Source organism: Ascidiella aspersa, chromosome 6, assembly GCF_963924565.1.
Source record: "Ascidiella aspersa chromosome 6, kaAscAspe10.2, whole genome shotgun sequence".
Taxonomy (NCBI): Eukaryota; Metazoa; Chordata; class Ascidiacea; order Phlebobranchia; family Ascidiidae; genus Ascidiella; species Ascidiella aspersa.
The window spans coordinates 27,447,369-27,473,626 of NC_139452.1; the positions used below are offsets into that span (position 1 = coordinate 27,447,369).

The 26,258-nt window shown below is 36.5% G+C and overlaps 1 protein-coding gene across 1 annotated transcript; it reads left to right on the forward strand.

Annotated features, from left to right (window-relative positions):
- Positions 1–2,265: 2,265 nt before the first annotated feature.
- Positions 2,266–15,504, forward strand: LOC146141068 (neuronal acetylcholine receptor subunit beta-3-like). Its single transcript, XM_083392802.1, has 13 exons — positions 2,266–2,377; positions 3,672–3,750; positions 4,407–4,500; positions 5,264–5,406; positions 5,995–6,184; positions 7,435–7,531; positions 8,619–8,764; positions 9,635–9,764; positions 10,494–10,581; positions 11,459–11,533; positions 12,082–12,229; positions 13,363–13,478; positions 15,327–15,504. Exons 1-13 carry the CDS (start codon positions 2,266–2,268, stop codon positions 15,502–15,504), a joined length of 1,596 nt encoding a protein of 531 aa, XP_083248928.1.
- The last annotated feature ends 10,754 nt before the right edge of the window (positions 15,505–26,258 follow it).

Here is a 26,258-nt window from a genome sequence, read left to right on the forward strand (position 1 = left end):
ATACTGCTTTTTAAATATTAAAAACACACTGTAGCTTTCAATATGTAACCAAACAAGGTGGTATTTTTACTACTGTTTTTAAGGAAAGTATACATTAAATCTAACATGCTTTCCAGGCTGCTAAAATAATTTAAGTTTACATCAATGTTTCAACAAGTTTTGGCGCTGATCTAGAATCCTACTACATCGCACGTTATTATTTGGGTTAGGGTGAAGGTTATGATTGGAGTTTATGTAGGTCAAGTATTATTTAAAAAAATAAACGTAATAATACTTGGCCAACCCTCACCCCAAACCAGCACCCTAACTCAAATATTGTGCATTGATTTAAATTTTGTTTAAACGCTGTGGAAGTAGGATTCTAGACCAGCGCTCAAGATTTCTCAATGGGTATTCTTACTAAATTCGTATTTCTTACTAAAGTATTTGCGACCCTATAAATTTAGGTTAAATGTATTTGACTTGTCTTTTTAAAGCCATTTTGTTGTTTGATAGAGGCAAAAACCACATATTTTATTTAAATGTACATTAGTTTGCACAAAGCGTTTTATTGTATATGTTTCTACCTTGAAAAGAACATTAATTAAAACTTCAGAAAATTATGGCTTATTCAGAAAAATGATAAAAATGAGTAGTTTTAAAGAAACATGTGCTAATGTTTTCTAACACCTGAAAATTAAACACGTATGTGAAAGCCAATATATTTAACAACCCTTTCAAGATTTTATTTTGTCAAGGTAAAAAAATCCCCGTTTATCTTTGTTGTCATGGCAAAATATAAATTTATTTAATATTGTTGGGGAGTCGGCAATACTGCAGGAATTTTATAAAGTTTTTTGTTTACCATACTAATAGGAATTTATTATTCGCGTTTTTGACAAAATGATTTACTAACTATATTTGTGTTTATTACCCATTCGACGAAATGTTAAAAACATGTGGGCCTACAAATCTACTAATCTCATTGGTTACTTTTAAGGCTTCATACAGTATCCCACTGAAGGATTTTTACGGTAAAATCATTTCTGCCATTGTGCACTATTTCCTTGCGTCACATCCAACTCTAAACTCACAAATTTTGCTAAAAGCAAAACTTGACTAATTAGGGTTTAGATTTTATACCATGTAAGTTTTGGCCACATTTCAATGTTTTAAATCCAAATTTGAATAATTCTCAATGGTGCGTTTATTTTCAGCGGAACTACCATGTTCAAAATAAAAAATTTAGTTATTATGACTTGGCAAATATATGGTGATGTGTCATGATACTCATGAAAGGTGAATGCAGCCGTTATCACCTGCTAAACGATTATGTTTACAGCTAAAGATCCGCACACAAATTAATTTGTTAATTCAGTGTTTTGTTAGGTACCGGTAATCCTTAAATGCAAGTGCAAAATATATTAGGTCCTTTATTTTTAGATTGCGTGCATTTGGGTGCAGTTTTGCGTTATTTATTTGTAGCCTAGAACTAGAACAAGCAAGCATATCGCTTTTATATAACTAAAACTAGGTTTAGTTGTGGTTGTGTTATGTTTCAGGGTGGTTATCTTTTAATATGTTTGAACTGTCAGTTGATCGAAGCGCGTTCAAATTAAGTTGTTCCACTTGCGAGGCGATTCTCCGTCCAAAAGGCGACGCACTGGGTTCGATAATATTGATTTCCAGTGTAATCTGAAATGCACAACTTCATTACCAGCACCAAGTGAGCTTTCAGACACTTCATTACCGCACCGGTCTCCCGTCTTTTGCCTAAGGTCGATCGGATTTTGGTAGCACGGGGAATTGTGTTGCTTTTGATGCCGGCTTGGCGCTGTAAATTAAGTTGTAGGTAGGCCTACTGACTATTTGACGTTTTAGAAGCGCGATTAGGTAAGTTGTTTTTTAAGTTTTTTCTTACTTTCTGTTCTGCATTTAGCGTATGCTACTTATGAAATTGTTAGCAAACCAATATTATCTGTATTTTGTTCGTTTCCTGCTATAGCCTTGTCTGTTCGCTTGGACTTTAAGGTGTAACAGTTTTAAATAATAGTAGCAATTATATTGCATATATTATTTTTGACAGTCTTTTCACGCAATGATTCATTATTTTGAGTGCCAGTATATCGTAACAGTTGGGCAGTAGAGTACGCTACTACTGTACTTTAGCGAAGCTAGATCACAGTATTAACCTTGAAAAAAAAAGTTTAAAAAAACTGTAGAACCATTGCTCTCTTGTCGTAGATATTTCCTTCTACTTTTCTTCGAATTTCAGTACGTTGGAGAATGGTTGCCTTTCACACTTTATTGTGTGCATCGACGATTTTCGTGATTTCTTTGAAGCAGCATTGCGATGCCCTCGAGAACATCAAGCCAGTTGTTTCTCATCACGACGATGGTAAGTTTGCTTTTATAACCAGGGTTGAAACTAGAATAATTTTATTACCAGACGCTTGAAACTTTTCAGAGATGACGTCACGGAGTTACGTCATAACGGAGTGTCTAAATAAGGCAGCCATAGGAAACCTGATAATATAACTGAAAATGATACAAGCTCGTATCGAAACGTCTTAATAATCAAGATGATGTCGATCTACTCGACCTTTTTGGCTTTGCAATTTAATATCAAGCTACATTACAGATCCGTGCATAGTGTACCTGCAACGCTAAATTTGGTCCAGGGCCAAAACTGATCCGGTCGGGCTAGGCCAAAACTGGTCCGGCTTAACCCTAACCCTATCAAGACCTGTTTTAGCGGCTGTTCCAACGCCAAAATCGATCCGGCCGGACCGATTTTGGCCGGACCAATTTTGGCGTGACATACCCACATAGGAAACCTTATCTTTATAATTATTGTTCTGTGTAGTGCAGAAATATGCAACTGAAATATTAGTTAGTTTTAAGGAAATGGCGGGAGGGCCCTTAAAAAGGGACATGGTTAGGTAAAAAAACAATTTTTTTATTCCGGTTCGGCGCACCTTCTAATTTTTTTTTTACCGGAATAACGTTCCGGATCGATTCGACTTACTTTCACTACTGCTTTGAACTTCGTTTGAAGTTTTCCTGGTGTTTGTGTTGCATCTAATTGCGAGCTTGTTATGTTACATATGTTCTTGTAAAGGCTGCTAACATACGTGGACATTTGATATGCTTCTGAACTAATCCTTTCATTTATTTTATACGACAGCTGCTTTAGTGCAGACTTTTAAAATATGTAGCTTTGAGCTAAAATGAAATAAGTGGAGCTTACCCTTCCAAGTCTTGGCGACTGACGGTTTCACTGGCATGTAATTCATTGCATTTACCTTTTACAAATTTTTAAACAAATTAAAAAAACAAAATAAACCATTGAACACTTTTATTGCGATATATTGCGTTTGTGTTTTGTTTTGTTTTTAAAAGTTTACTAAGTTTAACAGTTAACATTTATGCCAATGACATGACTTGAAATTGACTTGTTCTCATAATGACTTGACTGGGACTTGACTTGGGCAACCGATGACTTGACTGGGACTTGACTTGGGCAATCCATGACTTGGACTGGGACTTGACTTGTTATTTTTGCAAAAGACTTGACTTTGGACTTATTTATTTTTATAATGACCTGACTGGGACTTAGTCATTTCAAAATGACTGATTTGCAACACTGATATATGACCCTACCTAATCTAGTTTGTGATTTTTATGGCCAGATGAGATCAACGTCCCGTTGTATATACACGAGCAGCACCTAGCGGAAAAATTACTTGGAGGAAAAAGATCGGCTTTTCGGTAACACAGACAATAAATTGTTTACCGCTTATAACAAATTCATTGTGGTGTAATTTAATTATTTCCCGTCATTAAACTAAAAAAATAAATTACATTTTAACATGACACTTGTTTTGTCATAATACGATTGCGTTAAATTTTAAATCATAAACTGTATTGCCATTACGAGGGACTTCCGGCGCTTATTTTTTTATTGCGATACTCATTTCATACAATTTGAGCAAAAATTGTCGCGGTCCGATCTTCTACCAAATGACGTCATTACTATGGCTATAGAAGCAACGTTAATCAAATTGACAACTGAAATAGTAATTAATTTCAGGATTATTATATAAGTTTACTAGTACAGTTGTTATTAGAGTTTTCATGTCCTTCGTAGAGTTTTTGCAGTGAAAGGTAAATTTCTGAGAAAACTTTTTTTATTTTTTATTTCTGAGTTTACATAAAAAGTTTAGGATAAACGGACCAGCTAAAGTGATATAATATTTCAAACGAGTATCCTTTAAATCATGACCTTTATACTTATTAGTTTGATGCATTTTGCTTCAATGACCATGGCCTCATTTAGTATCGGTTTGCGGTACGTTTTGCCCAAGATTTTTGATGTATCGGATATCACTAGCGTCATATGTACAACTTTTTTGTGGCCTTTGCAGGAAATTCACGCGACCGGTGGACAACTCAAACGACAAGGTCACCGTTTTCTTCGGAGCCTCGCTCATGCAAATTGTTGAGCTGCAGGAGAAAAGGGTAAAATGCTGGTGTATTTCAAGCAATTTATACAACCTGCTAGTTTTTTAAGGTTTTACTTTTGTAGCTGCTAGGTAACTTAAGAGACTACAAAATGAATTTCGAGAGTTTGCAAGGATTTGTCGAAGTACTTACTATTAATTCTGTGCTGTATTACCGAAGTTGGACATTTTTTTTAGGCTATTTTTAAATTTTTACGATACGATTTAGGTCCTTTGTAACACCTTGAAAAATCACTACCAATAATATCTTTATTTTTACTCGCTTATACTTTGCGTAAATAGGATTGCTCAAATAAAGTCCAATGGAGCAATTCCTTTCGAGGTATGCTTCGTCTGTGGTTAAGAATAAGAATTTCCGATAATTTTGGATCAGAGTCGATACCGATGCCGATGGTAGTATCGATATTCGCCCGATACTAGGGTGGTATCGGTGCCGATCCGTTGCTAAATGGAGAAAGGAATTTTAGTCATGATTTGTTTTACCTCTAAAGGTGAATTTATTCAATAATATAGTTGGTTAACAACTGTGGGTATCTTAACTTCTTAACGCTAAATCAAATCGTGGCGCACTTCTCTGACAAAAATAACCTTCCAATGTTTCGATTTTCATCTATTTTTTTCTTTAACTACTTTTATTTTAATATCAGGTATCGGTAATGTAATAACATTACAAGCATATAACGTCCCTATCCTACTTATACGACTCTGTCCTTACGCAAACAAATGATATTTTTGTTATATTTTTTACTTCCTGTTTTCAGGAGATACTTGTGACTCGCATGTGGCTGACCATGGAGTGGATGGACAACGACCTGTGGTGGACTCCGGCGCATTACGGCAACCTTTCGAGCATCAAGCTGCACGTGGAGAACCTATGGTCGCCCGACATCGCTCTGTACAATACGTGAGATACAACATAGTCATTTATCAGCTTCGAAAATGGCCGGCCTTGTCCAGGTTGATAGTAATCGGGTGTTACTGTGTAATAACAAATTTTATTGAAATCTTGACATTTAGCACAACCATGCCTTATCTGGCCAAGTAGAAACCAATCTTTTTAAATACAGGTTGTCGTTTTACAGTGACACCTGAGAGTTTTATTCTGTAAGAGATAAATTTTGAAGATAAATCAGCCTCCTAACGCGAAAGATAATTTCGGCATAATGCCCTCTAAATCATTAACACTATACCTTGTTATCAACTTCTTCTTATTCAGCTATAATTATGTCGTCATTTGGTATCGGAAAAATGTCGAGTATCGGTATCGAAATGGAATGACAAATAACGGACATCCCTCTACTGTTACGTGCAACAAACACCTTATATAAATCATTTGCCAAAATGCTAGTGTTCAGAGAACTGAAATTGTTTGACAAATGAGCTATACAAGGTGTCGAAATAACACGTACCACTCCTACAAAGAAAGTATATCAACCAAAGGCAGAACAAACACTCTTGATAATTTAGTTTCTCGCTTATTTCCTTTCGGCAGAGCCGAGAGCATTTTCAGCATCAAGCTGGGCGACCTGGCCACAATACGTCACAATGGCACTGTGACGTGGGAGGGATCGGTATTGTTCCGCAGCTCGTGCTTCATTGACGTCGCCAACTTTCCCTTCGATATGCAAAACTGCTCGCTCAAGTTGGGACCGTGGACCTACACCACCGATGAAGTCGATTTGGTGAGTGGAATTACAATTGGAATTCAGTTAAAACAGGGGTTCTTAAGCTGGGGTCCATGAACCCCTTGGGGGTACGTCGACTCGTTTTAGGGGGTGAAGGCCTAATTCAACGATAAGCGCGATTTAGGCAATCAATTTTTCAACGAAAAAAGTAGGCTATATTAAAATAAAGCGGTTTTGCACTGAATATATATTTTGGACTTTATTTCATTTCAAATATTTAGGACAGGAAACAGCAAATTTCTTAAGCCTGTTTGTATTATGACGTAAATTTATGACGTCATCTTTAAAAATTTCTTGTCCATGCTAAGCAAAAAAATTTTTTAGGGTTCCGCGGTAAAAAAAGTTTAAGAACGTCTGAGTTATAAGAACAAAATTAGTAGAATTGTAAAAGAATATCATTTCCTCATACCATAGCATTGTTGCAACATTATAAGTAGACTTCAGCCGGGACCGAAAGAACAACATGAACGTCGCAATAAGGCCTAAAGGGGACTAATATCGGTATTTTTATTTTTTTGTTATTTGGGTTAGGGGTTCGAGTTAAAGTTTGGATTCGGGTCAAGTATTATTAGTAGGTTTATACTCTTTTATATTTATTTCTTCGTTGAAATTTCTATTTTCACACCTCGTTTCGTTACGTGGTAGGATTTTAGACCATCGGCCTTATGCCTAACAGTCGTAAAAATCTAAACCCGTCGCAATAAGAAATATACAACCTTTAACCTCTGTCAAACCCCACTGCGAACTTTATTACTAACTCCCAAAAAATTTCCAAACCTAACCCAACACACGTTTAGTGCAACTTTTAGATTACAGGGGTTCTTAAACTGGAGTCCATGGACCCCTTGGGGGTCCGTGAACTAGTTTTAAGGGGTCCATGTATGCCTAATTGAAATATTAGTGCATGTTTAAGAAGTAATCATTTGATCAAACAAAACAGTTTAATTAAAAATAAAACGGTTTTGCACTGAATGTATTTGGACTCCATTATACTTTCACATTTTTGGACCGAAACCAGCAGATTTATGAAGTCTTTTTGTACTGTGACGTAAATTTATGTCGTCACTTTTTAAATTTTCTGCCTACAGTGGTCCACGCGAGCCCCCCCAAAAAATTGTGGGGGGTCCGCGGTAAAAAAAGTTCAAGATCCCCGGTTTAGAGGATATTAACTAATTTTGTCGTAAAAATTGACTTTACTACTTACAATCAACAGGACAAATCCTTGGTATACGATTCGTGCCTTTTAGATTATGAAAGAGGAAATCATAGGACACCCGCGTCTTGGAGTTGTTGAGATGGGAAAATACTGGGCAAGCGCTCAGTGGGACATCGAGGCAGCTTACGGTGAGTCCATGGCCTGCATTATTTGCTGTTCGCCCACACTGCACACATTGGCTGTTGGGTTCCTGGTACGTTACTGCGTATGCGAAATGATTTTAACAAAAGTAACATTTAATTAGGGGAAAATATAACCACAACTATGTAATAAACATACAGCCTTGACAACAGGAAAAAACATAGCCACAACTAGGATAAAATTATAGTCTCGACTACGATAGAGCTACGATCTTAACTGATAAACTTACAAGTAAGACTCTTTAACATTTTTTTTCTCAATTGCTGAGAATCTAAATTCTTCCGTTTGATTTCTGTAAATTTTGCCGAGAAACTTGCGGTGTTTGTATAGGGTGTAAGGCGGTGTTGCTAAGCCGATATTTAATCCAGTTGGGTCGCCTACTGCCGTAGTTTGAATTATTAGCATTATTTATGGACAAGGTTTGTTAACAATTTAAGAAAATTGCCGAAGAAATGCCAAGTCATGGCTGATGTTCAATATTTCATGGCTGATGTTCAACTATTCGAATTCATTTATGCTAAAGTATTTTGTCATGTTCGCTTATCCAATTTCTAGCAGCTCAAGGGTGCCGATATAGTTGCTAACATTACAACTGACTTATTCTTGATTGGGGTTTGTAACTAAACCCAAGTGTCTTCTGTGGTACTTCAGCTACATGGAAATCCTTAATTTGATTAACCGATTATGGTTAGTCCCCTCTAAACCAGGGTTTTTAAACTTTTTTTACCGCGGACCTCTAAATATTTTTTTGCCTCGTGTGGACCACGGTAGGCAAAAAAATCAAAAAAATACGTCATAAATTTACGTCACAATACAAATATAATTCGAAAACTGCTGATTTCTGTCCAAAAATGTGAAAGTGAAATGGAGTCTATTTTTCTTTGATAAATTGATTGATGCTTAAATATACACTAATAGTTCAATTAGGCGTTCATGGATCCCCTAAAAAGGTGTCCGATTGTCCATGGACCCCAGTTTTAGATCCCCTGCTTTAAACTAAAGGCTGCCGGTGTACTATGATATGTACCATTTATCGTTGGTCGTACTAGTTTTAAAGCATCATTATTCTCGCAGGAGTCAAAAGTAGTCGAGTTTACCGAAGCACCAATGACGACATATTCGCGGATGTGACGTATTTCTTCATTTTGAGACGACTTCCGCTCTTCTATACCGTCAACGTCATGATTCCTTGCTTCGAGATATCAGTTATCACAATAATGGTGAACAAATATTTTGTGTTATCTACAACGTTGCAATTAAGTCAACTTGAAAATACTTTTTTTTTTCTAAATATCGTGTGTCTAAGTCAAATGATTTTCAACAATTCAGTTATCGCAATAATGATGAACGAAGGTTTTGTTTTATCCACAATGTTGCAAAAAGTCAACTTAAAAAGAGTTTCCCAGTAAAACAATTTTTAACAAATAACAAGTTCAAATAAATGCCATTGCACCTTAAATCTAAATTGTATCTCATCAAAAAGAAATCCAAACGCCACACCTGATATATTTACCTACGGGTACAAACATATTGCCTTTACAAGGATTCTATTGGATAATATTAGTTTCATTGGCCGGTCACGATTGATAAAAATATTGCAATTTTTCATTTTCATATGTGATAACACTTTTAAGATGATTGGCATCATACTGTACAATTGACTGACAGATTTTCTTTCGTTTGTTTCATAAATTCACCATTATTTAAAGCAGTGATTCTCAACCTATTTTTGCCTACGGCACACCTAAAAAATAATAACTAGAGTTTCGGCACCCCGAGTGGAATTCGTTGAGTATTCTACTGAGATGTCACTATAAATGAAACTCGAACAACATAAACAGGAAAATGTCATTTGATATAATGGTATCTAATCGTACACAAATAGTTTGAATAAGAAGACCAAAAATCAGATTTAAAAAAAATCTTAAACACCTATCGACTCCCTTGAGCATTAGAAATGACTCACCAGGGCGCCGCGGCACTCCGGTTGAGAAACAGTGGTTTAAATTGGTTAAAAAAAATTAATATTAAATGACGCTTTCAAAAAGATTGGAATTTTACAATTGTCCGACGACTTCTTCATCTTCCAGACCTTCCTTCTTCCTGTTGAGAGCTTCGAGAAGACGAACCTGAGCATCTCGGTTCTCGTACTTCTCACCGTCTTCTTGCTTCGGATCATCGACATTGTTCCTCCCACTTCCATGGGGATTCCCCTGCTAGGTGAGCGTCGCGATTCACGCGGGCGACAAGTTTTCAATTTTTGTGTTTTGTTTTTATACTTGGATACACTATGCACTGATCTGTAATGTAGCTACAAAGCCAAAACAGCCGAGTAGATCGACATGATCTTGATAAACACGTTTCGGATACGAGCTTGTATCATATTCAGTTGGTGGGACGCAATTCCTATCAGTCTGAGTATTTATCGTTGGAGCATTATATGTTTTGTTACAATTTTCTCAAATCAAGTTTTTGCAATTTTTCCCCATTTTTTTAAGTTTGCTACAGCCTTGGACCAATAAGGAGCGAAATAATTTTGTCGTTACATACAAATCTTCGACATGGACTAAAATATAATTATTGGCCGTTAAAATAAAGAAAAATAAAAAAATAAAGTTGTACTGTCATGGTATCGTTTAAAATACTGGTAATCATATTGAATATATATATCGAGACTGCACTAAAACTCTTAGAATCCCCTTTTTATCAGCACATAACAAAATCATAAAAACTGTGAAGAGCCTTACTCAATTGTCGTACTTTATAAATTTCATTGAATTTAATTTTAAATTGCATTGGAAAACATTTAAACCGTACCTTAATTCATCTTTATTAGGGAAATATGCCGCGGGCCGGATTGTTTAACCTGGCGGGCCGGATCTGGCCCGCGGACCGTAGTATTGTGACCCTTGGTTTAATTCAATAAAGACCTGTTACAATCCATTCCAGGCAAGTACCTGCTTTCTACGACCGTGGTTCTTACCTTGTCAATTTTCTTACCTTGTCAATGTCAATTTTTCGAGATACAATCCCCAAAGTAGCTGCTAAGATAAGGATTTATAAGTAGGATTAAATCACATACCATAATCATTTCATGTAGCCTATTTCAAATTGAAATCCGTGGCGCATCAAAAGTTTTATTTTCACAAAATAGAACATATAAACCGGTTATCTTTGTAAAGCTTACTTATAGTTCGAATGTTCATTGTTGTAATCAGTGTTCCAGGGACCCAACGGTCTTTCAAAATGTAGCCTATACTTTTGCAACCACCGCAAAAAATAATTGTTTTCATACTTGAATGGTTTTATATTGTTAACATATGAACACCTGCTTAACAAGTATAACTCAAAGGCTAATACAGTGCTTATTAAAGTTTGGGTCGCGACCCAAACATGGGTGGCAAGTGGTTAAAACAAGGAGTCGCTAAGGACAATTTAAATTTGCCATTCAAATTCGTTTCATACCAACATAGTCTAAAACTATAGCATTGTATAAATTTATTTGGATAAATCTTATTAAACTAAATTAATGCATCATAAAAAGTTGTGGGGGCTTATAAATCACCTCACTTAGAAAATCACGATTCAGTTCACCGCTTAACTGAAGTTAATAAAGGAACTATATTGGAGCAAAATAGATTCACTGAAGGGTAACTTATTACTAGAGTCATTGTCTTCGGCCGCGAAATGTTCAAGGGGTCGCATTCAAAATAGCTTGGGAACGCACTGCTATAAGATATAACACCATTCCCAAGTTGTATCTACAACACTCGTTGTAACTTTCTTAAAATTACAATTTTCTATAAATTGAAAACAAGCTTGTGGCGTACTCAATATTTTACCTAGCCTTGTGGAAATCATTTTCCGCGAAAAGTTTTTACCTCGATGAAGACAATAGTTTGAACTTTTTACAGGATTCTGCGAGTTAAGAAGCCTTCAACGATAACGGAAGTCTGGGAAAATCACCCGACGTCAAAATCATACAAAAGGTTAGTTTTTGTCGGAGGCTAGTCCACAAATCTAACAATAGAAACACTTGTTTTCTCTTTTCCCTACAGTATTTTACAATAGATTTCAATGTTGTAATGAATTTGGTTTAAGTGCACTTAACCATTGTTTTCTAATTACTTAATTTTCCCTAAGTCATTGAGTTAAATTACTTGCGTTGAAGTTAAGTGTTATGATCTAACAATCATCCAACAAAATGAGCTTTTTGTCTTAACTTGGCACGTTAGCGATTAGATTGCAATATTGTGTTCATTTAATTGGATTGTTTTTGCTATTCCATCTTTATAATATACAGATTACTGCGGCTTTATCGGTGTCGACATTTGGTGCTGCACATGCGCACGTCGGACTCGGACTCTGATAATATCACGTAATCTTACTCGAGTCCCGAGTCCGACTCCAGCAAAACAAAACGAATCAGTCCAGTCCCGAACAGCCCTGGTTTAAATAAACGGGCGTTCCATGTCAAAACATAAAGCGTTCGCAATTAACATCAGTCGCTAATATAAACTTTTACGCCATTGTTCAGTTTAAAGGTACTCGCAAACATTGGTGACACATCCAAAAAGCAGCAACATCAACAGCAAGAAAGGAAGGAGATTCCCTGTTTTGGACGAACGATTGCGAAGGCGCTGAATCGGATGCGAGCAAGGGGCAACGATGTGAATGCTTTCCTGGTAAGTAGAGATTTCTTGTCACGCCTTGAAACCCAGTTGTGTGGGACAGTTGCAATAAAGTATCGGCCAGCGGTTCTCAACCAGTGGGCCATAAGAACATTTGAGGTGAGCCACAGGCCAATTTAAAAAAGCTTGATTTAGTTTCATTTGTGTCACTTTATTTAATTTTACAGGAATAATGGCTTGACGAGGAATTAAAAAGGAATGTAAATTTATTGTTCAGCCACAAGTAGGCCTATCTCACTAATGAACGGTTGAATAAATAATCTGTTTTGAAATATGTTCTGCTGTGGTTTGTTCTAAACCTTTTTTACAGTTTTTACTTTTATAAAACTATTGCGCCACAGATTTTTTTTTGCAACGTATGTGGGCCACGAAAGAAAAAAAAGGTTGAGAACCACTGCTATAGGCAAACGATCAAACTTGAGAAAGGTATTGTTAAACACACAATAATGTGTTAGACGTAGAATGAGTTTCAATGCCCACGAAAATTTAGGTAGCATAATTAAAAAGTTAGGATAATCTTAAGATAATGGCTGTAGGTTGCAGTTAGACGTAGAATAAATATCAAAGTCCATACAGAAGTAGTTAGCATTTTGTTAAAGTTTCGATTAAACCTTAAGATAATGACTGGAGGTTGCAGTTAGACGTAGAATAAATATATCAAGGCCCGTGCATAAATAGGTAGCATTTTGTGAACGTTTTGATTAAAATAAGCTATTACGTCATAAGTAATATTAGGAAGAGTGCGTTATTACGCGAACTGTGGTGTGTAGTTTATTAAGCAACTAAAATTGACTTTTTTTACAGAGACAATGACTGAAGTGAACCTATTTTTTTAGTTGGCCGGGATCTGTAGCCCCATCAGTCCCCGGCTTAATCCGGCCCTGCCAGGACCAAACCGTTCTTTTAAGTTTTCTTAGCATATTTACTTTTCCACCTCTAGTCCAAACAGGTATTCCCAAGTCCACATTTGGCTTCCTTATAAGCAATTGTTTTTATAATGAACTTAAGATTCACCTTAAAAACGCAAAACATGGGTAATTCAAACCTTAGGCCCAAAATGTATTTTCGTGTAAAGATAGGCGACGGACAGCTTTGATTTTCTCCTGATTTCAACATTTTTCTTGCAGACGAAAATGAACCTCCCAACATATTACCAAAACCACGTGCGCAAGTTTAAAACACCTCCACCTTGGTTCGAGAAGCATCACAAATGGAGGGAAAATATGACCGCAGAGGATTTATGGTGAGTTGCGACACAATCCATTTAAAACAGGGGTCGGCAACCTACGGCCCGCGGGCCGGATCGGCCCGCCGTTGAAATTGATCCGGCCCGCCGCCTCTTTGATAAATTAGAAACGAGTTTATTTCACATACTTTTTGACTATTTTAACTACGTAAGAGCGAAAAATTTTCGCGCTTCGCGCGAATGACCATTCTACGTCCGGTTTGTTTACGTTTTGATGCTGTCTTTTGAACTAGATTAGCTCTTTATTACCGTTGCGCCGTGGAAGGTTGCCAAGTGCGTCACGGAAAACATACTTATTCTAAAATATTGGACATATATTTTTTAACATTTTATTTATTTTTTATTTTCGGCAATGTATGAAAACTTGCAAGAAATTTAGAAGAAATGCCCGTATACAACAAAAAAATCGCGCTCGCTTCGCTCGCCAGATCTACTTTCACCCTAAAGGTTAACAAACACTGAGCTATAGATGAAGTGTTATCGCGTTCCATCAAAGTAGTTTTATTACACTTTTCATTCGTTGCACGGATGACGACGTGTAAACTCGAATTTTAAACCAAACAAACGCCTTTTTCGCGCTTCGCGCCAACACTTTACTGCCTCCTTAAATGTAATTAAACACATTTTTAAGTGCAAAAAAAGATCCGAGGCCCGCCTGATCCACATTTCTAACATGTTAATAACACAATTATTTAGTTAAAATCTTGTGCGGCCCGCAGAGACCTTTCTGAGTTTGGTTTTGGCCCGCGACTAGAAAAAGGTTGCCGACCCCTGATTTAAAAGAACAATGTTTTACTGCGCAAAGATACGTCTATTTGCAGTGTTGTATAAACAAGTCATTTTAAATTATAGTCCCATTCCAGTCATTAAACTCAAGCCCATGTCAAGTATTTTAAAAAACTAACAAGTCAAGTCCCAGTCCAAGTTACCAGTTGCCCAGGTGATCTCCAAGTTGCATCACTAATATAATATTAAAACGTTAGGTCTATACTATATGAATTATAGCAAACTCGTCCGATTTTAATGGTTTATCGTTTTATTATTGTATTAGTCTTGGATATGAGTTGCTCTTATAACGACTTGACTGGAACTTGACCTGTTATTTGTTGCAAAAACTTACATGGACTAAGCTATTTTACGAATAGCTTGACTGAAACTGAAGTCATTTCAAAATTTGCAAAACTGCTAGTTGAAAACCACTGCTGTAAACCATAGCTAACAAATTCCCTCTATTTAACAAATTTCGAAGCTGATAAGGCGGCAAACTGTTAGTTGCAAAGGTGTAATAGCATATGGTAGAGTATTTAACAGCTATATATAGGCCTAGCCCAGTGGTTCTCAACCTTTTATGGCTTGCGCACGCCTCAAAAACAATAAATAGATTGCGGCACCCTACAAGATTTTTCCGTAGGTAAATCACTATAATGTCAAAACAAACGGAACTGGAACAACACACATCAACTCTGCACAACGTAAGAAGTTTTATTTGGATTTATTCCACTCTAATCTTACACAAAAAGTCAGGAAAAAATTAGTTTCTTAACTACCCTGAAATATCTGTCGGCACCCTTGGGCTATAACTGCTGGAACAACACAATCAACTTAACTTGTAGGAAAATGTCATTTGATTAATGGTCTCTAATCGTACGCAAATAGTTGTATCAAGGAGCTTACCAACGAAGCAATAATCAGATCATTAAAGATTCTTAAATACCTCTCGGCACCATTGAGAATTAGAAATGGCACACCAGGGCGCCGCGGCACCCCGGTTGAGAACCACTGATATAGCCTATGTAGGTGGATGAGAAAATATTCCAACCAATTTTTTTTCTTCAAAAAATCCAGTTACATGTGCGAGCGGATGCAGCGATTGGAGCGTGACGAACGCTCCAGGGAAGAATGGAAGTTCGTCGGCAAACTGCTCGATCGCGCGCTATTCATTGTCTACGTAATAATCAACGTCGGCACGGGCATGATGCTGCTGCTATCTGGTGACAACGAACAAGTCCGCTTGCCTGAATGAAAGTGACGTATTTATTACCAAAGGAATGCAATTGAATTAAGTCATTAGCAAATGGCTCTACTTGCTCTTAAGTGTTTTAATTATAACCTTTCGGAAAAAATGGGTTATTTTGCATGATTTGTAGACGTAAAAATCCGCTCGCTTTTTGCTCCGTTTTGGGGTGTTCTATGCGAAAAGAACAAAGATATATTCGAAACGTTCAAAATGCTACCTTTATTATGGGCTTGCATATTTTTACCACGTCTTACTACAACCTCCAACCATTATACTCCAGCATTTGTTGTATTCCCTAATAAAGTTGGAACCGGTAGCCGTATGAAATTTACTTTTTAGCATACTTTCTGCTTAAAATCTTTTCTAATTGTACTCCTTAATAAAGCAAAAAACGTTTTTCAAAAATGCCTGTTTTAATTACTTATTAATGAACACAGGTTACTTAGCCTAACTTAATCTCTAAAACATCGGAAAAACAACTACTAAACTTACATGCTTTTGTAAGCCAGAAAAAAGTGTTAAATTTTATAAAGTGTTTCCGTAAGTTATAACAGTAAATAATGCAGTGAAAAATAATGCTGGAAAACATAACTCTTAAACTGATATTCTTTTCCAAGGCACAAAAAGTAACAAACCGTTTCAAAACCTGATTTATTAGCATTAAAAATAAAAAAGTAATGTGAATAAAAAAAATGTATAGAACACAAAAATTATTGTAAGATATTTGACTGTTTAAATTAACACTGTATTTTGTGTGATGATGCTGAACATTTTGATGTAAAAAATTACAGTTTCTGTTTCGGTTTTGGTAAGCTTTGCTGTGGCTGTTTAACATGAAATTTGTCACAAAACACTTGGTTCACACTTTACTTTTATACAATTTACCGGCAAGGTGCCGTTTCATATGAGCGTTTAAATTTGATTGTGTGGTAAAACGCTTTTTGCAGGTCGCACACTCAAAAGGTTTCGCTTCTGAGTCTGAGTGAAATCTTTGATGAATAACTAGTGCGCCACGGGTTTTAAATCTACCATCACAAACTTTGCATGTGAATGTTTTTTCACTAGTGTGAATTCTTCTTCGGTGGGTTTTGAACTCACCCAGTTTGACGAAACACTTTGCACAAAACTCACATTTATAAGCCTTTTCTCCCGAGTGAATTTTTAAATGCAGCTTTAAAGATCCCGATTGGCTAAAACGTTTTTCGCATATGTCACACGGATAGGGCTTTTCTCCGGTGTGAATTCTTGTGTGAAGTTTTAGGAGTGTTGCAGTTGTCCAACGTTTGCCACACACGCTGCACTCAAAGTTTTTCTCCCCGGAGTGGATTCGCTTGTGTTTTATCAAATTCGAGCTAGAAGTGAAACGCTTCCCGCATTCATTGCAATCGTACGGCCTTTCTCCGGTGTGAATTCTTGTGTGAAGTTTTAGGAGTGTTGCAGTTGCCCAACCTTTACCACACACGGTGCACCTGTGTTTTTTCTCGCCGGTATGATTTATCCTATGCACGACCAAATGTGACCTTTGTTTGTAACATTTTCCACAATCTTGACATTCATAAGGTTTTTCTCCAGAATGACTTCGTCTATGCGATTTTAAGTCTCCGTGACTCCTGAAGCGCTTGCCGCATTCAATGCATTCGTGTGGCTTTTCTCCCGTGTGTATTCGTCTGTGCTTTGTCAGGTGGGCTAATTGGGTGAAGCACTTTTCACAAACATCACATTTGTATGGTTTTTCTCCTGTATGAGTTCTCCTGTGTATGGCAAGTGCAGTTGATGTCTTGAAAGTCTTCCCACAATCGTCACACTTATTCGACTTTTCGTCGGATTGAACCCTCATTTTAGTTTTGGGTGCTAGAGAAGATTTTAAAGACGGTTTGCAAAGTTTCGAACGTTCCGTGTTCTGAAATTTTTTGTTTTTCAACCAGGTAGATTTAGGAGAAGTTTTACAAAGTTTCGAACGTTCCGTGTTCTGAAATTTTTTGTTTTTCAAATAGGTAGATTTAGGAGAAGTTTTACAAAGTTTCGAACTTTCTGTGTTCTGATTTTTTTTGTTTTTTAAAGACGTAGATTTGGAAGACGTTTTACAAATTCTAGAAATTTCTGTTTCTTTTATTTTGTTGTTTTTCAAAGACGTAGATTTTGAAGACGTTTTGCATAGTTTGAAAGTTTCTGTGTTTTGAATTTTTTTGTTTTTTAAAGACGTAGATTTTGAAGACGTTTTGCAAAGTTTTAAAGTTTCTGTGTTGTGACTATGTCTGTTTAGTTCAAGATTTGTACCACAGCCAAATTCGCTCCCACATTCATCACTTGTGTACTTTTGTTCAATGACTTGACGATGTGTTTTTGCTTTTAGATTTGTAACACCTTCAACATATTTATTAAATTCCTTTTCAGTTGGACTTGGGAGCTTCTGATTTTCTCTTGCTAACATGTTTTTCGTAGTTTCTTTTGATCTTTTCTTGTCTCTCTTACGTTTGGTCTTAAATTTGTTTTCAAGCATTTCCTTATAATCATCTATTTCATTGAAGAATACCGTTTGGTTGGGCACACATCGCTTTTCTACAAAATTCAAAAAATCCTCGAAGGAATGTATTTGGTGATAAGAAAGCCAATCCGGGTATTCAGTTTCAGAGCTGCTATCAGAAGAAACGTCATCCTCATTCTGGTTTGTCCACGGCCATTTCAATGTCGGGCAATTAGACATATTTTAAAATCAACCCTATAGGTAAAAAGGATTACATTTAGATGTTGAAACACAAAAACACATTGTTATAAACATTTTAGGTATACCTTTTTTGCAGCTTTAAGTGAACATAGTAACAGTTTTTTTTTTTAAAAGTGTTTTACATTATTAATTTTCAGCAACAAACATGCAATTTTAAACTTGAATATACAATAACCTGGTTTATTTACTACCTTGTAACACTGTTTTGTGCTAAATTACAACTACAGAAAATATTTGAACTGCCAATCTGCAAAAACACGTGTTTTGAAAATCTGCCTTCGAAACGCATTTAAAAACAAAATTACTTTATTTCGGATTTTACCTTTCTATGTTAAGTACCAGGTCTGGCTGTACGAATTTAACCTATTTAATAAGAGAAGGTAAAGTCAGTCGATAGTAAGTGATACTGTGTTTAGGTTTTTCGTGTAAAATTAGTGCCTGAACTCTTTCTACAAAAACTATTTGACGTTGCAAATATCGAATACTTTTATACCAAATAAGTGGAAAAATAACACAAGACCATGCTCATCGCAGCAAATGTTCAGCTTTTTACCAAATTTTAATTTGCCTGGATAACGATAGTCATGCTGCAATTTTACATTTTTTTTATTTCGTTTACTTTCGGGCTCTATAGACTATACACACACATACTATAAGATACACACACATATGTGTTCAACAACTGTGATCTAGATTCTAGAGTAGATCAATGGTTCTCAAGCGCCGGTCCGCGTCAACTTTCCTACCGATCCCCAAATATAATTGCAAAATACAAGATGTTGAAGGCTGCTTGTCCATCAAATTTAGCACTTCGCTAGTTCCGCAATTTGCAGCATTGTGAAGTAACATAGAGTTAACCGTCTACTTTGGACTTTATCGTACGTCACAATGCTGCAATTGTTTTACCTTACTGTGTAAAATTTGGCTGCAGCTCGTTTAAGTCTAAACTTCAAGACCAGTTGTATGTAAAAGCTAAGATACTTTCAATTGCATAAATACTTTGTCGGAATTACACTTCGAGTTTTTTTTTAAGGTCTACCGGTTCGCGAAATTTGTTTTAAAATTTGACGTGCCCGTAGGCTAAAAAGGTTGTGAACCACTGATTTAGACCTTCTGAAGCTGCATTTTGACCAGCGACAACAGCTTATGGTGTAGGCAATATAGTCTTGTACAATTTCCTGCCCGCACACATAATTTCCTATCAATCTCGCACAAAGGCTTGCTGGGACTAAACGAGGACCAAAAAGCTTGTATTGCAAACGCAACAAAACAAGACTAGCCTATAGGCGCTCGCCCGCTCCGCGACCTTACATTCCCCGGCAGTATAGTTTAATAATGCGAATCAGTTAAGTTATATCAAAATTGATTAATTATTAGGTTACTGTCTCAAAAACAAAATTAGCGCCTAATTATAGTGACGCGTCTGTTAAAACGGTAAAGCTTAGGGTGGGCAAATATATTCACAGGAAGAGCCATTTGCAAAAAAATACAATACCAGAGAGCCTATTATGAGCTGAAGGTTACTATCATAGCAATGAAATTGCTTTGACTTGCTGTTAACTAACTCTTCGGATTCTATGTCTAGTTTTGCGTGATAAACGAAATGCTGGCTTACACAACGAAAAGAAAAAAGAGAGAAACGTCTATAAACTGTACTCTTGGTAGCCTTAAATTTTACGATGAGCCACAAAAAACATGCGAGCCGCAGTTTGCCCATCCCTGCGCTAAAGCCTTTCACGAAATGCTTCTAAACTGAAACGTTGTATTTATGAAAATCCGCAGAAAGGGCCGTGCGCGAATTACAGGCCCGCCGGCCAATTGTGGCCCGCGCATTTCTTTAATTGTCCGCGGTAAAATCTCGGCCAAACAGTGCTGCCTTTGCTTCTTTTCTATACGTCCACAGCCTGTAATTTCTTCCAAATTATGTAGTTAATGCAATAGAGCTATAGAACGTATAGGCACTGTATCGTTGCTGGTAACACCTATACACAACTTTTAAACAAGATGAACGCAATATATGCTTTTTGAGCTTGGTGCAAACATTTTTGACTTGTATCGGTGCAGCCACCAGGTATTAAAATGTACTGCTAATCTTTATTTGTCAGCAATGCGTCAAGTACACTTCTATAAGGTTATCGTTTTGTCAACTGAAACAAAATAAACGAAAGTTTTTCTTGCGCTTTGCGCGATGAACTTGACTTCAGTTGCTTAGCTGCAAATCACTTATTTAAAAGCAGCACGTTTCTCGAAAGCTTACTAAAACTATGACGTCATGTTATGACGTGCTTGTTATGCCATGTAAGATTATACTGCATATGGTGGGTATTCGGCTGCTCTTATAGTATCGCTACCGGTTAAGGATAATATTTGTTAAGGCTCCGTACGTGTTACTATAACTTAGTCACAGTAATAGAAAGAACACAAGGCAATTAACTTACAGCAAATCAACTTTTTTCTTGTAAGTGAAAAATATAAAAATAGCTGCTTGTAAGCAAACAAAAACTAAGCATTACCATAAAGAATTTCGAATTTTAATAACTTTTAGGATATTAGACATTATTTGTTTTGCTTCCTTAATATTTCGAATTGAGAAATCTTGCTCAGAAACAATCTTTGTCTAAACATATGAATTTAGTATAAACATGTGAATTACTGCAGTCAGCAACCCAACCAAATCAAACAGCGACCCAAATTCAGGTCGCGACCCATTGAGAAGCACTGAAATAGCTTAAATTAAGGCCCAGGGTCCAGGACTCACGCCAGTACAATAACCTCTGTCTGTAAAATTGTGTTAGTGCTGTGGGTTATGTCTGTCGTCCAGTTTAGTTACATAGGCTTTTTGCCAAACCTTTTAAACATATCTTGGCTATTGTCTTTTAGCAGAGCCATGTTTACGGGAGGTGTATAACATCTCTGTGTTACTTTTCGCGGTCAATGTTTTATGGTGCCAAGGGCTTCATTAGGTCACGTCAAAAAGTTTGTTTTTTAAGCTTAGTTTTGTATAATAGCAACAAGTAATAATATGCCACTACAAGATACCGCGGATTATAGCATTTGGCTTAGGTTTGAAACAACTGTAGTTCGACTTTCGAGTCAAATTGCAGCTTTAAAAATCAAGTCAAGTCGGACTCCAACCAAATAACCTCAGCCGAGTCCTAACAAAAAGGTAGATCTTATAAGCAATACACTTGTAGGGGTGTCATACAAATGCTACAGATTCATGTTTGAAAAGTAATCCACTATGTTTGTACTTTACCTTTACGATGTTTAGTGTGCGGCGTAAGCCGCTGTTTTTTTTAAATTAAGATTGACACGCTTTGAGACAAATTTAAGGAAAATTATCTCCCTTTGAAAATTAACAATTTACATAAACACATTATTATTGTCAGCATCACGTAAAATGCAGGTTACCACTCATACTCATTACGCGCCGCGCGAAATTGCTGAGTTGAACACAATCAGCTGATTCCAAATAAGTTGAGCAGAGCGTTTTTCAAAATAATGGACAACTTTGCTGGACGAACTTTTGCATTTATCAAAATAATGGACGACTTTTGGATTAGTTATTTTACGTTCTAAAGCTACGACAGTAAGTACAATTTTTGGCGCTCTTTCACTATTGTACGTAAAAATTCATAAAAAAATGTTTTTCTTCAAATGCCGCTTACCACACCGCATATTGTTTTGGTTAGGGTGCGGGTTAGCGTTTGGTTGAGGGTGGGTCAAGTTATTATTACAATAAACAAAATATTACTTGACCCCTCCTTACCCAAACGCTAACCCGCACCCTAACCCAAACAATGTGCGTTGTGGTATGCGGTATTATTAATTTTTTAACTTAAATAAATATAGGCCAGTAATTATGTGTTAAATTTAGTACAATGTCTTTAGGTAACTTCCACTGTTTGGGAAGTTTTGTCTGGGTTTGGGTGGTTATGAAAGAATAAATTAATAAAAACATGCAGCTAAAATCATTACTTTGTTTGCAGTTATTTGCATGGATTTTCGATTTTGGATGATGCCGCTACTATATACTGATATATGACGTGGAGACATTTAAAGAGGTGCTGTATCAAATATCTAATGTTTTTGACTTATGATTGCTGTTATTTAGTCCCAAATTAGTTGCCTTTTCGCTGCGGTTGAAGCGTTTGAATGACTGGCATGAATCATGATTCACCTGATTAATGTTGATAATTTCTGTCTAACTTTGTAGGCATAACGTATATGTTTGATCTATTCAGCAACAGCTGTAGTGTTTGCGTTTAGCATTTATGAATTTACGTAAGCTGTCTGTTTTTTGTGTTGGTTTTAAAAAACTTTGTCGACCATGACATGACAATTGTCATTACTGAACTCCTAAATTGTGTCTTCCGTCTTAACTGTGCCCAACTACAGCTTTGAAGTGAAATTCATTTCCTGAGTATTTTATCGTGTGTTAGAAAGAAATTGTTTAAGAGCTGTGGCATAAAACTGTATTACCTTTTTGCATTGCACAAACGTCCACTTCCCATGTTTGCATGTAGGCCCATTCTCGATTTTCAAATACTCCTCCATCGCAAAACACTTTTCGCAATCGCCGCATTCGGTTGTTTGTCAACTCGCTTTTCTCTGAGCCTGTGTAGTGTGTAGATCAGTTGGTAGAGCGACGGTCCCGGTATAACCGGAGGTCGTGAGTTTGAACCTCACTGTAGGCTAGTTGTTTTTCTAGCCTGCCCTGCTTACATCATTGATAGACAGTTTAGGTTATTTTGTAGCTTAGTTGGTAGAGCGACTGTCCCGGTATAACCAGAGGTTGTGAGTTCGAAATCTCACTACAGGCTAGTTGTTTTCTAGTCTGCCTTGCTTGCATCTTTGATCGACAGAATCGATGTTTCTGTTGAAGGATTACGGTGTGCTACTCGCAGTTTTCGTAGCGCTTTTCCGCGGCGTGAGTCAATCTGCACTGTAAACTGAAAAGGTGGAAATATCTACCTTCGTTAGTGGATCAATTTTTATGCCCCTGGGTTCTATTTTCCGTAAACCATCCAAAGGTAACGTTCTAAGCTTCAGGGCGGATAATGCTGTTTACACCCTATGTTAATCCACCCAAAAAGGGGGAAGAACTCTACGAATCAACCCTATGTGGTCTTTTAGTTTTCAGCCGGCCGAAGCGTTTGTCGCAAGCTTCGCATCCGTAAGGCCTTTGCTCTAGAATGCTTGCGTTTGCTTCAAGTATGACGATTTAAATTGCTTGCCAAATTCTTCGCATTGGTAAGGTTTCTGTTGTTTATCACGAATTTTGTGACAATTTAACGGTTCTGCAACTTGTTTCATTTCCAGTTGTTTTCTATGGCATACAGCTTCTGTAGGTGTTTTTCGTTCAGTCGCGCAGTCGAATTGTTTCAGCAGCTTTGAGAAAAACCAGTGTTCTCCTTCCGAATCGAAGGCCTTCAGCATTTCTCTGTAAGTGTCCTTCTTTTAGTTGGACACTCCTTCACAAAACGGAGAAAGTCATCCGCGCAATAAACCTGGTTATAGAAAAGCCAATCTGGGAAAGATGTTTCCCACGCGCTGTCCGAGGAAACCTCATCGCTTTGACACTTCCACTGCCATTTCAAATCGTTGGAGTCCGGCATTTTAAAGCAGTGGTTCCTGATTTTTTTCAGCGTGCTACACACTAAAATAAAAATGACAATTCTTGTCAAACTTTCCACAAAACCCTCTAACTTTATTACTCTAAAACTATACACGGCAAGCTAGTAAGTAAGTACCATAATCTTATCAGTTGTTTTATGGGTAATGCACATCCAAGTGTCAGATGCTTTGCTCCATGATAATTTGTGTAAATAGTTTATTTTTCTAAATTACAAAATTTTTCTTGGTAATTTCTCGAAACACTCGAGAATTTATGTTTTACAGCAGTGGTCGGCAACCTACGGCCCGCCGCCTCTTTGACAAATTAGACACTGGTCTATTTCACATACTTTTAGACTATTTTAACTACGCAATTGCGAAAAATTTACGCGCTTCGTGCGAATGTTCATTATACGTCCGGTTTGTTTACGTTTTGATGCAGCCTTATCAACTAGATCAGCGATTCTTTACCGTTGCGCCGTGGACAGCTGCCAAGTGCGTAGCGCAAAATGGGAAAAAGTATTAAAAAATATTGGATATATATTTTTAAACATTTTTTTATTTTTTACTTTCTGCAATGTAATAAAAACTTAAATTTAGAATAAATACCGGTATACCAAAAAACAAATCGCTCTCGCTTCGATCGCCAGGTGCGTCTTGACTTCAAACAGGTAAAAAAACTGAGCTAGATTAACTTTAAATGTTATTGCGTTCCCTCAAAGTAATTTTATTACACTTTTCATTCGCTTTGCGTCAACACTTTACTGCCTCTGTAAATGTAATTAAACACGTTTTTGAGTGCAAAAAAATATCCAAGGCCTGCCTGATTCACAGTTCTTCTAACATTTTAATAACACAATTCTCAGTTATCATTTTGTGCGGCCGCAGAGACCTTTTTAAGTTTGGTTTGGCCTGCGACTGGAAAAAGGTTGCCGACCCTTGTTTTACAGTATTGGTATGTTTACAATTGCACGATGGTTGTATGTTTTTTGGTATTTAAAACTTAACTTGTACTCAGTTTTCGATTATGGCAAACAATTAATTAAATAAATGCTAAAAGTCCTGTGATGGGCCCTCAAAATAATTTGTTTCCCCTAAATAATAGAAAGCCTAGGCAAGCAGCTTGTATAACAAACAACGGTTAATAATAATTGATCCGTGGTTGGTTCGGGTTTTATCTGTCGGACTTTCAACATTAACAGCTTTGCCAAAAGTGACATCTTGCACTTAAAATAAAATTTTATCCCACCAAAATTTTCGTAAAATGGGAAGCACCATACAGATTTACAACCTAATATGTGTAGATCTATAAAATACGGGGGCATAGTGGCTGAAAGTTGTAGTTGGACGTCGAACAAATGTTTAAAATGAATAAAGAATTATTCGAAACGTTCAAATAAACGCTTCTGACTTGTGTATGAGCTTTGCTATTCGTTCTACGTCTAAAAATACTGGTGTGTCCCTTATCCCCGTTTAAATATTTTCGTTAAATTTTAAAGTTACGATTAGGCATGTTAAACTTCTAAATATGATGAACACGTTATAATCTGACTAAATTTTTTGCAAAGCAAACACAAAAACGGAAGCAAGTTCACATTTATTACATTTAATCGTTGGTTTAAATTACCACATTTTAAATAAAGCCAAAATTGTTCGTTTTAAAGTTATTTATTTAAAGCCCCTTACAATATGTCGAGTCATTTGTCTAAAATACGTTAGTCAAGACATTTGAAAACAGTTACTGAAGTCATTACAGAACTATAGTTAAGTATATAAAACAGGGGTTATTAAATTTATTTACCCCTACAATTTTTTGGGGGCCTTGCGTGGACCACGGTAGGGAAAAAATTCAAAAATGACGTCACAATACAAATAAATTTAATAAATCTGCTGATTTCGGTCCAAAAATGTGAAAGTGAAATGGAGTCTAGGTACATACAGTGCAAATCTGTTTTATTATTAATTAAACTGTTTTCTTTGAAAAAATAAAAACTTCTTAAATATACACTAATATTTCAATTAGGCCTTCATGGACCCTCTAAAACTAGTTCACGGACCCCCAAGGGGGTAATGGACCCCAGTTTAAGAACCCCTGATATAAAAGATAGACAGTATCGAAGCCCATAAAATTGTTTTTGTGGGTCATGGCCAAGCAAAGCTTACAATTTTAAATGTTCAAATCCTTAAGGTGTGCAACTTTATTTTAAAACAATGTGATTATTATTATCTTTTAAGAATTTATAGACCCAGATGCAAACCCCCAAAGATGATTTAAACGCCGATTTCCACTTAACTTAAATCCAAGGCAAAAATGGCATATATATTTTCGAAAAATTTATAAAAAAAAACGAAAAAAAAGCGCAAACAATCTTGTTGTTACTTTAATTCAAGGCAAAACAACTGAAGCAGACGTAAGTGC

What these genes read in the sequence shown, in the direction of transcription:
- LOC146141068 (XM_083392802.1), top strand. Translation starts at nt 2,266, where the DNA reads ATGGTTGCCTTTCACACTTTATTGTGTGCATCGACGATTTTCGTGATT. An exon ending in GGACATCGAGGCAGCTTACG is followed by an intron (nt 7,532 to 8,618) that starts GTGAGTCCATGG and finishes TTATTCTCGCAG; the next exon opens with GAGTCAAAAGTAGTCGAGTT. An exon ending in ATGACCGCAGAGGATTTATG is followed by an intron (nt 13,479 to 15,326) that starts GTGAGTTGCGAC and finishes CAAAAAATCCAG; the next exon opens with TTACATGTGCGAGCGGATGC.